Here is a 14,910-nt window from a genome sequence, read left to right as displayed (position 1 = left end):
TTAAACAATTAAGCTAATGCGCCCGATGTGTTCAAATGACGGCCATTACTCTTAATTTAGAGTCTTAATTTGGCGGTTCCGTCACAATCAGGGCATCTGCCTCCTTGTTAATCTCCAGGATCTTCCTTTCCAATATCTTTCCATTTTTCTCTTTCTCGGATTGCAATGATCTGTTCTGTTTGTTCAGCAACGTGTTGTTCCAACAGCTTTTGTAAGGTGGACACAAGAGCTTGCATAGAGTTAACCACTTCCTTCTCGGAGACACGATCCATAGCTTGGGACCCGCTATTACAGATGACATACTAGGGGCGTACCAAGTCTTCCATGCGAATGTGGAGGAACTTCATTACCTATTTCTTGAGCCTTGTAGTTAAGACACAGTGCAAGCCATCGATTCAGTGATTTTATGAAGCTCCTCTGCGCATTTACCCGACGAGAAAGATCAACTCCAGGTCTCCAGCTCGAACTCAATTGCCAATTCTAGAGTCTCGACTGCTTCCGCTAGAAACAAAATCCAAGTCCTTCGCATCTGATATCACTTGACATTGTTTTTGGTAGCAGTCCAGTTTATCTTGCCACATTCTCACAAACCTACAGAGAAGAATATCAGTATTTGGATGTACACAAGCTGTCGCATAAATATTAAATGTGTGATATCATGTACAAAATTTGAATTATCAGAAGTTCTATTAATGATAAAAACATACAAGAATCATAAGACAATGCACGTTTACTGCAACCATGGCTATGAATAAATGCAGGACTATAGGGGTTGTTTCTATAGAATTGACTTGTGCTAACTGCCATGTCTTTGGCTATGCAGATTTTGGCTACGTTGGCAGTGGGCTATATGATTGTTTCTGGTGCGAGGGGACGATTGTATATAATATGTCTAAAAGACAAATCTTGGATGGACCAAATATTAATCCAAGGATTAGAATTCTAATGGCTTCTTGTGTGACGGTCCATTAGTGGGGCCTATATAAAAAAAGACGGAGATGTGGGTCGCGCCATAAACCCTAGCTGCCGCCGCCTCTTCACTTCACAAAGTCCTAGCCGAGCGTGCAGTTCTAGCACATCGCGTCCGGCGTTCTCACCCTGCACGTGGATTTCAAGGAGGCCCTTACCGCGTTGCTGTGCCGGGATAAAGCTGCAATCTGCTTTCTCTTCACCGACGCGCGACTTCAGCGACCGGTGTTCCCACCCTCGCGACTTCGGAGAACACCCTCACAACTTCGACAACCGGTGTTCCTACTTTGTAGGTCAACATAAGACACACCCTCACATCAACGACTTGGACAACCGGTGTTCCCACCTGATCGGTGGAATAAGGAGCAGGCCTCGTTTGTTTTTCTAAGTTCCTATCACATCGAATATTCGAATGTCAATTTAAATATTCAAATACCAACTTATTATAAAACTAATTACATAATTTATAATTAAAGGCTCTAATCGAATTTATTAAGTATAATTAATGCATAATTAGTGGATAGTTATTGTAGCAATTAGTAGTCAAATTATGAACTAATTAGACTTAACAGATTCGTCTTGATTAAGTCAAGATTTATAAAATTTGATTTGTAATAAATCTATATTTAGTACTTCTAATTAGTGTGTAATTATGTTATAAAATTTGTTTTTGTAATAAATCTATTCTAATTAGTGTGTAAACATGTTATAAAATTTGTTTTGTACTAAATATAGAAAAAATTGTTTTATAATAAATTTATATTCACTACTTCTAATTAGTGTGTAAATATATGGTGTAACGGAATTTATGACTTAAACTGAAAAAAAAAAAACGAGAACGAGACCTCAATGTGCTTTCTTTTCACCGACGCACACCTACGTTGGGAATCCTGCTTTCTTTACACCGACGCACACCTACGTTGGCAATCCGCTGCGCTGTGCGTCGAGAGTCCAGAGGTAACCACCCAAATCATCTACTTAGATAAGATCCTAATAAGATCCAAGTGCCTTATTTGATTTCCTAGCACAATTTGCGCGGGAAAAAAATTTTACATGGAGTACTAAACGAAATTTATTTACAAAATCTTTTTAAAAATGGGTGTAACTTTTCGCAACGAATCTAATAACGATAATTAATTTATGATTGGCTACAGTAATTTTACAATAATTATGCTCTAATCATGCGGTCAAAAATTTCATTAGATTCTTCAGGGTTTCTAGCGCAGAAATTCTAAAATTTGCTCTAATTATGCGGTCAAAAATTTCATTAGATTCTTCAGAGTTCCTAGCACAGAAATTCTAAAATTAATTTTGTAAACTATCTTCATTTAATATCCTTAATTAAGGATCAAGTTGCTACAGGACGTTTAATTAACGATCAAGTTGCTAGTCCTTAACGTAGCGCAAACAAGGCCAAAATCCTGATGAACGTGGTACAATGAATTCGAGCTTCTGTATCCTTACATATACAAGATTTATCTCAACCTGTTGAAGCCAAGTAACATAAATCTTATTAAGTTCAGTTCTTCGATCTAGCTACTACAGTCTTTTACAACGCAAGAACTCTAGGTCCTCGACAAAAGCTAAAAAACAGAGCAGCAAAAACAGAGCTGGACACAAACTACCGCCCCCCATGTTCGCTGTCACACTCACAGCTACCACGGACCTGCACCTCTACTTCCCTTCGGGGCGCTTCTCGGGGTCCCGGCCGGCAGCGGGGTCCCCGTGGCCGACGGCCACCTTGGCCACCTCGGTGGCGGGCGTGCTGGGCCTGGCCTTCTGGTACAGCACGAGGTAGCCGATGACGCCGACGATGCCAAAGCCGACGAGCGCCATGGTGCCCGGCCCGTACGGCAGCCGGCCGCGCTGGTGCAGCACCTCCCCGGGCCCGCGGCCCGGGGGCCGCATCGACGCCTCCACGCCCGCTGCGCGCACCTCCTCCGCGCTCATCTTGTGGGTGTCCGCGTTCCGGCGCCACTCCTCCGTGCCGCTCTTCGCCATCGCCCTCCGCCTCTCCCCCCGGCACGGCCCGGCCCGGTCGCGTTGCTGCTACGAGTTTTGCCTGGCTGCTGCGTGGTCTACTGGTCTTGTCTTGGCCTTTTGCAGCTGCGAGGCTCGTGCCGGCGAGCTTTGTAAGGTGCGGAGCGAGGTGGCGTGAAGAATGTGGCACACGTAGGGGCGGCAGGTGTTGGACGCTGGAGGCGACACGACCGAGCGGTGAGCCGCGGATGGTGCCGCGTGGGGATGGGAGGAAGAGAACGCTGCGATTGTTTATTTCGGGTGGTGTGTTAAATCGGAGAAGGACGCACACGTATGATGCATCGTTGTGCGGACCCTTGGACACCTCGTTTCTTCTGGATCCTTCTTTAATTAAGGTCGGAACATGAGATCATCCGTCCAGCAATCAGAGTATGTAACTGCAAAATCACATGCTTCTCTTCTTTCTGAAGTGTAAGGACCTAACAAGAAGTACGCGGTTTGTGACATGCTTACAAGAGAGAAGCAAACCACTAGGTTCCTGCTATCTACACTGGAGTATCGTCAGCAAAGAAGGCCAAAGACATCTTCCTAATCTCAACAAAATAAGATCGATATGCCCATCACAGAGCACCCAATGGCTACCCAGGGGCTAAGGCGTTCACCTGAGAAACAAATAGCAAATTCATTATCTGAAGCATATTGATAAATGTTAACAATAACATGTAGGAAAATACATTAAAAATATTCAATCGTGCCACCTTAACACTAAAGTGCAGTTCCAAAAAAACCATACACAAGAAGATTTTAACCTATATAAGACATGATCATCTAAACTGTTGCCTCAGCTCGAGACTCAAGACAGTAGAACTCACAACAAATTTCACAATTCACATACAAAAGCACACAAGTAAATCACTGCAACGAGTACAGTACCAAGAGTTTTACAAACTCATAATCACCAATCCAGACTTCTCCGTATCCTACTGGCTATTCTAATTCTTATTTTATTGTCATCAAGTTATTAGACATTATTGGAAACTGCCATAAGATGTGTGAGATCTGTCAAGGAGCATAAAAAAAGCTAACCTGATATTCTGAAGCTCGCAAAGGCTGCTTTGTCAAAACATGGATTAATCCAAAGTTCAAAACTTAACTGCTGTCCTATGTGGGCACAAAATAGTATTTACCATCTACCATAAATTCATTTAAACACTGGGAAGACCTTCAAAATACCACAAGGCATTGGCATGCCAATCTGGTGTATCCATTTCAATCATATACAAAAACAAACAAACTTTATCCTACAATTTTTACAAATCTTTGTCTCTGTTTACTGCTACAGTTGATGTTTCCACAAGTATAAATTCTGTTTATTGGTTAAATAATCCTTGAGGAAAACAATTCGTGGCATATGAGAATTCAAATATTCCTTTTCTTGATCATAAAATCTTGCAGACTATGCATTGTACAATCTTGAAACACATTTCCCAGTAATGCCAAAAGACATGCTGAATAGAAATAATTGGCACAGTATTACACTACTATTACTATTACTCGGTTTTTCATCTACCATTTTAATGAAAAGAATTATGATTTGTACATGTTATGTTGACTGTAAAAAAAATTAATCTTCACATTCATCTCCCGTTGCCTGTCATCACTACTTTCATAAACACTAGTTCTTTAATGCTACTTTTTTATCACCATTAATTCACTGACTTCTTATCATTACCTTTGGCCCCTAACTGAATAACAATGCCACCAGTAATGGGAGTATTTGTTTGGAAATGTTGTCTTCAAGACTCAAATGGCATATATGCAAATCGAAACCAACTTCTAGCACCATCCAATTTGGAGCATGAGGTATGAAACAGCACAACCCTTAAGGAAACATACTGTGAGGCACGTGAAGGGAAAATGCATCATTTGCAGCACAGGATACATTTCTCTGAAAATAGAACAACAAGATACTGAGCAAAATAGGTAGAGGTTACCTATCCTAGCAGCCTTCCAAAAGAAACCACGAAACCTGCATAGAAGATGTAGGTAAGAATAGTTAAGGATAATTTTGCAATGTAGGGAAATGGAAATTAAACATTTGTAAACTAAAGATAAAAACAAATGGTGAATCTAAATAATCTAAGATTAGAGGTTGGTAATGAGGTCCCAACATCACTGAGTGAAATAATTAGCATATCTGCTCAGTGTAGCTGCCTCTCTGAGTCTCTGTTCTACATGTTCCTTACCCCTGTCCCCAATATGACTGCCCTAGATTTATGCTTAATTAAGAAATGCAGAGCGCCTAAGCAGTGAGAAGAACAGCATCATAACCTCCCTCGGTAGCAACGGTTACGCACTCATGAATGCCCAACTTAGCCCAATGTCAAGTGTGCAATCTCGATGCAAGTATCATTTCAATGTCATTGCTTATTAGGTCAGAAAAAAAAACTACCGGTACAATTACAGCATAACACTATATAATGTTTTTAAGAATCGCTATAAATCTAGTACCTAAATTTTAATTCAAGTGTCAGATGCCTCTTGCTTTCTTTAGAATAGCTTGGAGACTGTAACTTTCCCCTGATGTGTTTGCAACTGTGTATAAAGTTGATTTACTGCATGAAATCTGTACAGCTTTGTACACAAGATTACTATTGAGTCAGAGTCCAATTGTGGACAAACATAATCCAGGTTGATAGAGATTCAGGATAAATTCATGCTGATAAACACACTAAGAATTAGGATTTTTGAACACTCCTTTAGTACAAGCCCAACACAAACCCTTTTTCTGATCGATTTCCTTTTCCAAATTTCATCATAAGAATAAACCTACTTTTAACCACTGTACTATGCGACATGCTTTGCTATCTCCATGAGAAAACAGGAAGTAGCTACTGGGGTGGGGGGCACAGGTTGGATATCGTTCCCGCATCCCGAAATCGAAACGGACCCTTGGTCAGCGTCGCAACAATATTCCCGAAAAGACGAGTATGAATGAAGGCGCACCCTGTCCGGCGGATGAGGAGAGAGGGGAAGTGCATCGTGAGGTAGGTGCAGGTGCAGATCAGCAGCAGCACCACCGTCACAAACGAGTGGAAGTTGAACAGCGCCGACTGCATCCACCAACGACGCCGCCGCCGTTATCAGGCATGGAGGAGGAGTGAACATGACTAACAAATCCACACGCGAGTAGGGCTCAGATCAACACAGAGATTCGGTGGCGTTACCATGGCAATTGACGAGGAGGTGGAAGCGGACTCCGAGAAGACACGGCGGCGGCGGCGGCCGGCGGCGGTCGGCGGAGGCTCGCAACGGCGGCCAACGGACCAAGGTGCAAGGCAAGAGGCGCCGGTTTGCTGGTTCTTTTCTTCTCTTTCTTTCTTTCTTTCTTTCTTTCTTCTGTGCGTGCGGGCGTGCCTCGATCCGTCGATCGGACGGCTGGGGTTGTGTCTCTGCGTTGGCACTCCGGAAAGGTGTTGCCGCGTACATTTTTTTTTCTAGCTGCTCAGCTGCAAATTTATGGTGTGAACTATATTATTAACTCGAAAAGACTCTATGTGTACTTTTTCTTATTCTTATTGTTAGAAATAGAAATTTAGATAAAAAATACCTTCCAGCAGCTTCTCTAAGTGGTTATTCAAATGTAGCCATCCATCATTAGACATTTCTCGTCAGTTAAAGATAGATAACAAAAATAGTTTTTCTAGAATGTAGACAAAATATAGAAAAACTGTTAGAGAGTGCAAATATATGAAAAGTATTTTTTTATGTAAAAGGCTTTCCAAATGAAAATTTAGAGAGAAAGGAGGATCGGGCACTCGTAAACATTGCTTGTATCGTGTATACCCGCAAAAGAAAAAACATTGCTTGCATAACCAAAATCTGCCTCTGCCAAAGAGACAAGGAGATCGGCACCTCGTAGGAGGCGTAAGCATGTTGGTAACGCTACCAGCACCACTGCTGCTGCGCTTGCTGCCGAGTGTCGCGCGCGACGACCTCGATTGCTTTCGACAGCCTGCATTTTTTTTCCCCAGTAGTGTTTCAGCTGGTGAATCGGCTCGACGTGCAACTTGCGTCTTCGACTCCCTGCCGCCGACTGACCAGTAGCGCTCCCCTGTCCGCTTCTCCGGCGCTCGACGCCGACGGCCGCGTCCAGCTCCATCCACTCCAATATGCTTGCGGCATGCTCTGCACCTGCACACGCCGACACACCCGGCGCGGCGCCGGGGCTGGGCCTCCACCCCACTCCACCGTTGGGGCCGAGACCAATCATCACCCGTTCCACCGCGGCGCCGCCGTTCATCACCAATGGACCGAGGCTCACAACAGGGCCCCCAAAACACAGCAGCTGCAAACAGACGGCGACGGGCTGGGGGGCCCACAGCGCGCGGGCCCCGCACGGATCTCCACCGGTGACGTCACCCCCACCCCAGGCCTCTCACCCGGCGCCACCTGGCCACCGGATAAGGTCCGCGCGCCCAGTCCCAGCTCCCCAGCAGCAAGCCCGCTCTGTTCGCTCGGCGAGCGCAGCCGCAATAGCCACCACTTGTTTAAGCCGCGCGCTGCGTCCCAGCATCATCAGATCAGTCAGTGCATCACCATTCATCGCCCCTTGCCTCGGCCGGCCCCGTCCTCCTCCCCTGCCCGATTCGTTCCTCCGGCCTCCCACTCCGTCCACGCTCGCCTCCTTGCTCGCGCACCACCTATAAATCCGGGGGCATCCCTCGTCGGCTGCTGCGTGCGTGACTCGCTCGAGAGATGGAGAGAGCCTGAGAGCGGGGAAGGAGGGTCCATGGCGGCGGCGGAGGAGGAGGCGGCGGGGAGGAGGCGCTGCGCGGGCTACCGGCACGGGCCGCCGTGGGTGTTCAAGGGCAGGCAAGGCCGCGACCTTCCCCTCTGTCCCGCTGCTGTTCGCATTGACCGCTGCGCGCGCAGGCGCAGGAGCCCCGGCCAGCGAGTGACTCCTTGCGGTTGTTGTTGTTGTTGGCGAGCAGCGCGCTGTACCAGCTGCATTTGGTGAAGGCGTCGACGGCGCGCGCCTTCGTGCCCCGGGACCTGCGCCTCGTCGAGGCCTTCGGCTACACGCTCGGCGGCATGTTCCTCGCGCGCTACCACGACAGCCCCGCCGGCGCCTTCGACGAGGTACGCCGCCGCCAATCCTCACCTGCCGCGCGCTCCTTGCTGCCGGATTCGGGTGGGTTCATCGTCTCTCCCCTCTTTTGCGCCTGCAGCTCGTGGTGATCGCCGGCATTGTGTGGAACCCGCCGACCTCCTGCGCGTGAGTCCGCCGCCCTACTTCCGTCTTCCCCTCCTCTCCCGTCCATCGCAGATTCGCAGCTGCGCCACAGCTTCAACCGCCTTCAGTTCGGCGGACGTGACCAGACAGCGGGCGGGCGGCATGTCGGCTCGCCGACGAGGCCAGGCCAACTTGCATTAGAAAACGCCCCCGAAAGCTCGTGCGGGCGCGCCAGGGCCACCGGGCGATCGAGTCCGCGGGAATAAACAACCGACCCCCACTTGGGTCTGCGTACTTGATCGCACGGACTCTCTCGCCTCGCGCCCGCAGCCTCCAATTATTCGCGGGGATCGGTGGGTGGGCTGGGTCGGCGGCCGGGTGCGCCGCACCGGCTGGGCTCCGCGTGGCCAAGTTGCCGTCGCGGCAGCTCATCTGCAGGAATATGCGCATGTGGCAAACAGCAGCAGATGAAAAACGCAGGCAGCATAAGCCAGCTGCTCCTGATTCTCCACACACACACACAAAGGCTGTTTCGATGAAAGCTTCTTCTTCTTCTTTTTTTTCTTTGAAGGATAGTTCTTTTTTTTTTCTGAAATCCAGGAGTGCTGCTGCTTCAGTGAGTGGCTCCTGCTCTGTCTGAACTGAAACTCTGAACCCTGAACCTGTTCTCAGGTGGGCTGCCCGGGTGCTGGTGAACAGCGTCGAAGCCTGCCGGCACGGCCGCAAGGTGTGCCACTGGACTGGAATGTGGAATCCCCCTCTGGTCTCTCTGTAGTCCCATTGGGTATCCTTTTCCCCCAACTAACTGAAGCCATTGCCGTTTTCTTGCAGGAAGTAGGCCTCCCAAGCCATGTTGCTACATTTTCAAAGGTACTCGAGACAAACCCTTTGCGATGTTAGTTGAGCATTACATTAGAGGCAGGGTGCTCAGGGCTCTCGTGTGATTAAGCTTGGCGTTGCTGCATGTTTGTCGATCTTCATGAGATCTGTAACCTGCTGCCTATCACATGAACTTGCACATGGGGGACAGACTATCGGAGACGAACCCTTGGCGAGATCGAACGGCTTCCTGAGCGTACTCGGAATAGGCTCGACCGCCCCCAAGCAAGAGAACCGCCGCGAGATCGAGATTTCCGAGACCAAGGGCTCGTCCACTAGGCATCTGTGCAGCATCAGCATGCCGCTTACCGGTAATTCGACTCCTCTCATCTGCTTAATGCATTTGATGTCATGTGATCTGTTTTTACAGGAAATAATTGTTAGGCTCTGGAAGGTTTTACTACTTTGCTTTCCTTAGCCTTTTAAGTTAATAACTTGCCTGAACTAGTTGTACTGAACTACTTGGGCATCTAAGCTCATCAGAGATCATAACTTGCCTGAACTAGTTATTAACTTGCCTGTCACCTCACATTCGCCTCACTTTCTTATTCAGTTATCCTAGTCCGTACTGCAATCTGTAGTCACGTTTATTTAGGCTTCATCACTGAAAACCTGCGGATGACAGACACTGAGATTTCCAAAATATCTTTCGGAATGACATCTTCCTAACCTTATCTTTTTTTTTTCTCCCTCTCTCGAAATGGGACTCACAAAGCCTCACTTTGTTGATCCAACGCTTTAATTCACTTTCTAATCATGTGAGGTGACAACAGGATCACATAAGCACCACAAGTGGATGGGCCCGGCAATCAGAATGTCGCTTCCAAGCTTCAGGTTAGGTGAAACAAACAGGGTGGCCTCCATAATTTCTCCAAAGAAAAACTGCTAGGTCCCAAAAACATGTAAATAAACATAAAGAATTTAAATGCTTTATTATGTAGCCATGCGCAGATTTCATTTGAGAAAGCATAAAAACCTCGTCAAAATATATATTTCATTTCTCTTCGATTTCGCGGAAATGAACTTGGCTACTTGTTCTGCAAATTTCAGTGGGCAGACTGAGGACCATCCTGATCTTCTCAAGTACTCCTGCAAAGTAGAATGCAGGTGATGGCATGAATATACTCTCTGCACCTCCTGAGATATACATTGATGGCATAATGTTTATTTCTTTATTAACATATAAGTAGTTCCCTTTCTAAGTAAATATTTTCTTGCACAGGGTGCGTCCTGTAAAGCCTGCTAGGATTTGGAATCCAAGAACCTCAGAGCCACAGGAGTGTTCTGATGGCAAGATTAACAGCGTGGGATCCAACGTGTTAGCCGACTCGGTTGCGCAGAGCCAGAGCATTTCGGTATTGCTGTCGAAGCCCATCTTTGCTCTGGAATTCAGCTCCTTGAGGATGCACGTCGATGCTCCGAAGATCTTTGTTCCACAATGCAAGAAGGAGGTTGGATACTCAAGCACTTAAATCTGAATTCTGACGGTGCTGTGGTGCATGTTAAAAAAAAGCCGGGAGTTTTGACCGTGTTTGACCTGGTTGCTTGATAAGTTCAAGGAGTTTCTGGTTGCATTTACCACCATAAATCTTTTCTTGATTTTATAATTGGCACTGTTTTCTTGTTTGTAAGGGTGCTGGACGTGCAACCTACTTGCTGAACTCAAAGTTGGAAATAGCTTGATTCCTTTTGCAATGATGAGTCACAGAGATAAAAAAACTTTGCCATATTTGCAGTGACGCATATGCTGGATCCAAAACAGAACAAGTTAAAGCAGAATGAAAAAAATGGGCCCTGAGCCGCTGGCGTAAAAGATTGATCTCCCATGCTTTGTCAGTAAAGATGAACATGACTACCCCTCAAAAAAAGTTGAACATGACTGAAGAAATGTGCAGAGTTCAGAAACACAGAAAAGGTGAAATGACAAGATTGTCAGCAAGCTAGTTTCTGATAAACCAGAGTCATACTACAACATTCTAACACACCCCAACCCTAAACAACACACAGTGCTAATTCCACAGTAACACGGGAAGACAACAAGAATAGGACGGACACTGGGACACACACATGACAGATCCTGCAGCTAATTCTGAACCACCATTGTTGGTAACTTTAAATCTAAGCTCTGAACTATTCATGGAGCTACGATGATGTAGTCAGATTAGTGATGATCAAACCACGGCAAGAAGCTATCAATGTCATCGAACTGGTAGATGCAGGCCAGCTCATCCGGTTCCATGATGCTCTGAGGAACAGGAGACATGGGAGCGCAGACGATATCCATGACACTCTCGCCGGTCTGATCACAGGCCCGTGGTGGTGGCGGTGGCGGCGTCCCCAGATGTGGTAGGCTCACCACGGCATGCTTCTGCTCGATTTTCATAGGTCCGCTAATCGGGACCGCCGCGATGGGCTGAGCGGCGACGACCGGAACCGGCTGCTGCACTGCTTGCACCGGCGTAGGGCCGGCCAAGACGGGCCAGGCAGGGCTGGACCCCGGCGTGGAGCTCTCCTCGCTGCTGTAGGAAACCAGCTGCAGGTCCCGCGCCGGCGTCCCGGCGTCGGACGACGTGCTGCAGGCCGGGCGGTTCCGGCGGCGGAAGGCCGCGGCCGCGGACGGTCTCGCTGCCGGGAACTTCTTCTTGAGCGTGCTGTTCCAGTAGTTCTTGATAGCGAGGTCCGTCCTCCCCGGGAGCTTGGCCGCCATGACGGACCAGCTGTTCGATCAACATATCAAGCGAAGAAATTTTGTGGTTTGTCAGTGGTGGCGATCAGCAAGCAAACATCGCCTAGTTTCTTTGCACTAGAAGCAGAGCAGGATGCACTAATAATCTAACACTATGCATTTGATGTAACCGACATGAAACCTCAGTTGGATAAACAGCAGTTTGGTTCATATGTTCGATCTGATCAGTGATTAAAAAGGTTGCAATCTTGCAGAACATGATCAACAGGAACAATGGGAGATAATTAAACTTCTGAAGAAAAATACTGGAAATCAGTGGCGTTAACGTGCAGGTTTGCTTGTCAGTTGCAGTTGACATGGAGAATAGGTTCGTGTGAGGCTTACCAGCTCCCAATCTTGCTGTACATGTCGCAGATGATCCTCTCCTCCGCCGGCGTGAAATTTCCGTGCTTCAGGCCCGGGCGGAGGTAGTTCAGCCACCGGGAACGGCAGCTCCGGCCGCACCGCCGCAGCCCTACATTGAAACACAGAAATGAACTTCGTCAAGTCATCATACCATGCATGTATTACCACTATCATGTCAGATATGAGTACAGGACTTCCGACAGAGCTGTTCCTTGTGCGAAATTCCCAGTAGAAGCTTTCCACAATTTCACAGCACATGACTGCTGAATCAAGAGTCACAGTGCTAGTAGACAAAGGTGATTGTGCATTTCGTTTGACTTAAACTAATGAGAGCACTAAATGCTGAGCATGATGAATGAGCAAAAGCATTGCATAATGCACATACGCTGCAGCTTTTGCGCTAAATAATGCACATTGAACTGGTACTACTACATATATAGTACTAGTGCTCATACTGTCATACACGCCTGTATAGAAGAACAGAGAACTAAAAAGTTTGGACTTCAAAGGGCCAGATCATTTCCAAGCCAAACAAGCAATGATACCACATTTCAGGGAGGCTTGTTTCCTTTTATATTTTTTTTAAAAAAAAAAGAAATTGGAAGTACACAAACGTATCATTTGATCAGCAATCTCGAAACTCAAAATGATTGGTTATGGGGTTCAAAAATACAAACCTAAAGTGTTGGCCAATGCCTGCCAACTGCGGCCAATGCCATACTTCTCAATGTGGTTCTTGATCAAGTTATCCTCTTCCTTGGACCACTTCCCCTTCTTCAACATCTTCCTCATTTGTCTTTTGTACTAAACTCCTTCTCTATTGGATAGTAGATTTTTGCTTTTGTCTCCCAAAGGGGCACAGGAATTCAAACGAGCAGTACAGCTCCCAATTTATAGTGCGATAGCCCTGGTACGGTAAAACACCTAACGCGTGATAATCTCTTAGTATGGTTTACTGTGCGGTAATATCCCTTGCTTTCTTGTCGTTTTATTGCTTTGTCTTGTATTATATCCAACGATTCCTTATTCTGAGCAAGGGGAAAAGAAAAGGGGTGAAACGAAAGGGAAGGGTAAAAGGAACGAAAATTTCACAGCATATGATGAGGTTGCAGTCTTACATTGGAATCTTTTTTGAAAGTCGGTTACAGAGGTAAGGGGAAAAGTAAAAAAAAAAAACTTTGAGATGTTACATTTGACGTAGAAAGGAATTACATGTGTGTTCTCCTGCCAGGTCTGGTTCCTCACGGTGGGCTCAAGAAAGGTTGGGTAAGAATTTCGTTGAGATGTTACATTTGACGTAGAAAGGAATTACATGTGTGTTCTCCTGCCAGGTCCGGTTCCTCAGGGTGTGCTCAAGAAAGGTTGGGTAGATTACCCTGCTGCATTATCTTGATGCAGCTAGCCTTCAAAATTTTCGCGCGGGAGATGGGTAGTTCATGTGCTTGTGTCACACTGCAGAGGCGAAGCTCCCCATGCGGCACGGTGGGTCAGCTGCCCCAGCTACCCGGCGGAGCCGCGGAGCAGACCCGAGCCACTTGCGCACGGTGCGCCGGCACAGTGCATGTCCCGGATCTCCACCGCCCACTTGCCCCGCGGCAGCCGCCGCACGCCACGATACTTGCTCACCCTCATCCTCCTCCGCTTGCCCACGCCTCCGGTGACGACGCAGCTCGCGGAGCACTCTCCCCCATCCTTGTTGTCACTGCTCAACCTAGTCTCCGCCGCGGCGACGAGCTCAGACCTGCCGGCACAGTGGCGCACTCGTCCGCCGTCCGCGCCGCACCCGGCGCACGCCACAGCAGGAGCGGGAGCCGGAGCCGGAGCAGACACGGCCGACGGCGCCACCTCCGCGGCCGGAAGCAGAACCCTTGCTGCCGCCGGCCAGCCCCACCCCCTGCCCTACTTCCCCTCCCGCCACGGCTCCGTCTGCTGCCTCGCGCTGTGCGCTCGCCGCGCTGCCGGTCTAATTCATGGAGGGGGAGGCGGAAGAACAAGGGGGCGGCGGCGGCGGCGACCCGCATCAGCGATCGCGGCGGCCGGCCTCGTCTGCGCCACGGTGCGCAGGAGGTGGCGGTGGGCCGCAGGCGTGCCGAGCTTGGACGGGTCGGGCGGTGAGATGGGCACAGCGACGAGCCCCGCGCGCTGGCACGCGAAGATGAGCTTGACGAGGCGGTGGCCCGGCGACACGAGCAGGAGGACGGTGTCGCCCCTGCGCGCGACGGCGTTGGGCGAGGGCGAGTCTGCCCCACCTAAAATTTTCGGCGAGCTTCGCCACTGTGTCACAGTCACACTATGTGGATGCCATGTCGTTCTACGTTCTTAGCTCGGTCATTAACAAAAGAGTAACAAAATACTTGGCTCCAATGCTTTTTTTTAAAAAAAAAATAAGGCTCCAATGCTCCATAGCCAGAACTAAGCTATGGTGTATGTGGGCCGGGTAAGCTCCAGTGATGTGTTTACGGAAGCATTTGCAACCGTTTTTTTTTTCTTTTGAAACGATTGCCAACCCAGCCCCTGGGATAAACATCTACGTGAATTGGTTGCCATAAATGGGGCTAACACAAATGCACTATAACATTGATGAGTTAGTTATTCAGTGCGTGGGATTGACAATGTGGTTAAGCAAATGCCTGTGGATAAAGCGCCATTAATGTTATCTCCTAGGTTGCCATCTATAGGCATCTTGCACCACCTACAAAAGTCGAGATGGGAAGAATTTTTTTGCTATCTTCTAGGTTGCCATAAACGTAGAGAT

General features: G+C 47.9%; 3 protein-coding genes and 1 pseudogene across 3 annotated transcripts; 1 reads left to right on the top strand and 3 right to left on the bottom strand.

Moving 5' to 3' along the window:
- Positions 1 to 2,382: 2,382 nt before the first annotated feature.
- LOC120650622 lies at positions 2,383 to 3,180 on the bottom strand. The gene has a single exon (XM_039927797.1). It carries the CDS (start codon positions 2,968 to 2,970, stop codon positions 2,644 to 2,646), a length of 327 nt encoding a protein of 108 aa, XP_039783731.1. The 5' UTR covers positions 2,971 to 3,180; the 3' UTR covers positions 2,383 to 2,643.
- Positions 3,181 to 3,364: 184 nt separating this feature from the next.
- Positions 3,365 to 6,312, bottom strand: LOC120650623 (protein kish-like). Its single transcript, XM_039927798.1, has 4 exons — positions 6,177 to 6,312; positions 5,956 to 6,062; positions 4,944 to 4,978; positions 3,365 to 3,611 (listed from the first exon to the last, which is right to left on the bottom strand). The coding sequence occupies exons 1-4, from the start codon at positions 6,177 to 6,179 to the stop codon at positions 3,544 to 3,546; spliced, it is 213 nt and encodes a 70-aa protein (XP_039783732.1). The 5' UTR covers positions 6,180 to 6,312; the 3' UTR covers positions 3,365 to 3,543.
- A 1,183-nt stretch (positions 6,313 to 7,495) lies between these two features.
- Positions 7,496 to 10,783, top strand: LOC120650620 (protein NEOXANTHIN-DEFICIENT 1-like). The gene is made up of 9 exons (XM_039927796.1): positions 7,496 to 7,824; positions 7,944 to 8,091; positions 8,181 to 8,227; positions 8,858 to 8,912; positions 9,017 to 9,055; positions 9,216 to 9,375; positions 9,838 to 9,898; positions 10,115 to 10,171; positions 10,287 to 10,783. The coding sequence occupies exons 1-9, from the start codon at positions 7,742 to 7,744 to the stop codon at positions 10,534 to 10,536; spliced, it is 900 nt and encodes a 299-aa protein (XP_039783730.1). The 5' UTR covers positions 7,496 to 7,741; the 3' UTR covers positions 10,537 to 10,783.
- Positions 10,784 to 10,993: 210 nt separating this feature from the next.
- On the bottom strand, positions 10,994 to 12,488 carry LOC120650621 (annotated as a pseudogene).
- Between the last annotated feature and the right edge of the window lie 2,422 nt (positions 12,489 to 14,910).

This window comes from Panicum virgatum, chromosome 9K (genome assembly GCF_016808335.1).
Source record: "Panicum virgatum strain AP13 chromosome 9K, P.virgatum_v5, whole genome shotgun sequence".
Taxonomy (NCBI): domain Eukaryota; kingdom Viridiplantae; phylum Streptophyta; class Magnoliopsida; order Poales; family Poaceae; genus Panicum; species Panicum virgatum.
Note: the sequence above shows the minus strand (reverse complement) of the source record. Positions and strands in the feature narration are given on the sequence as shown.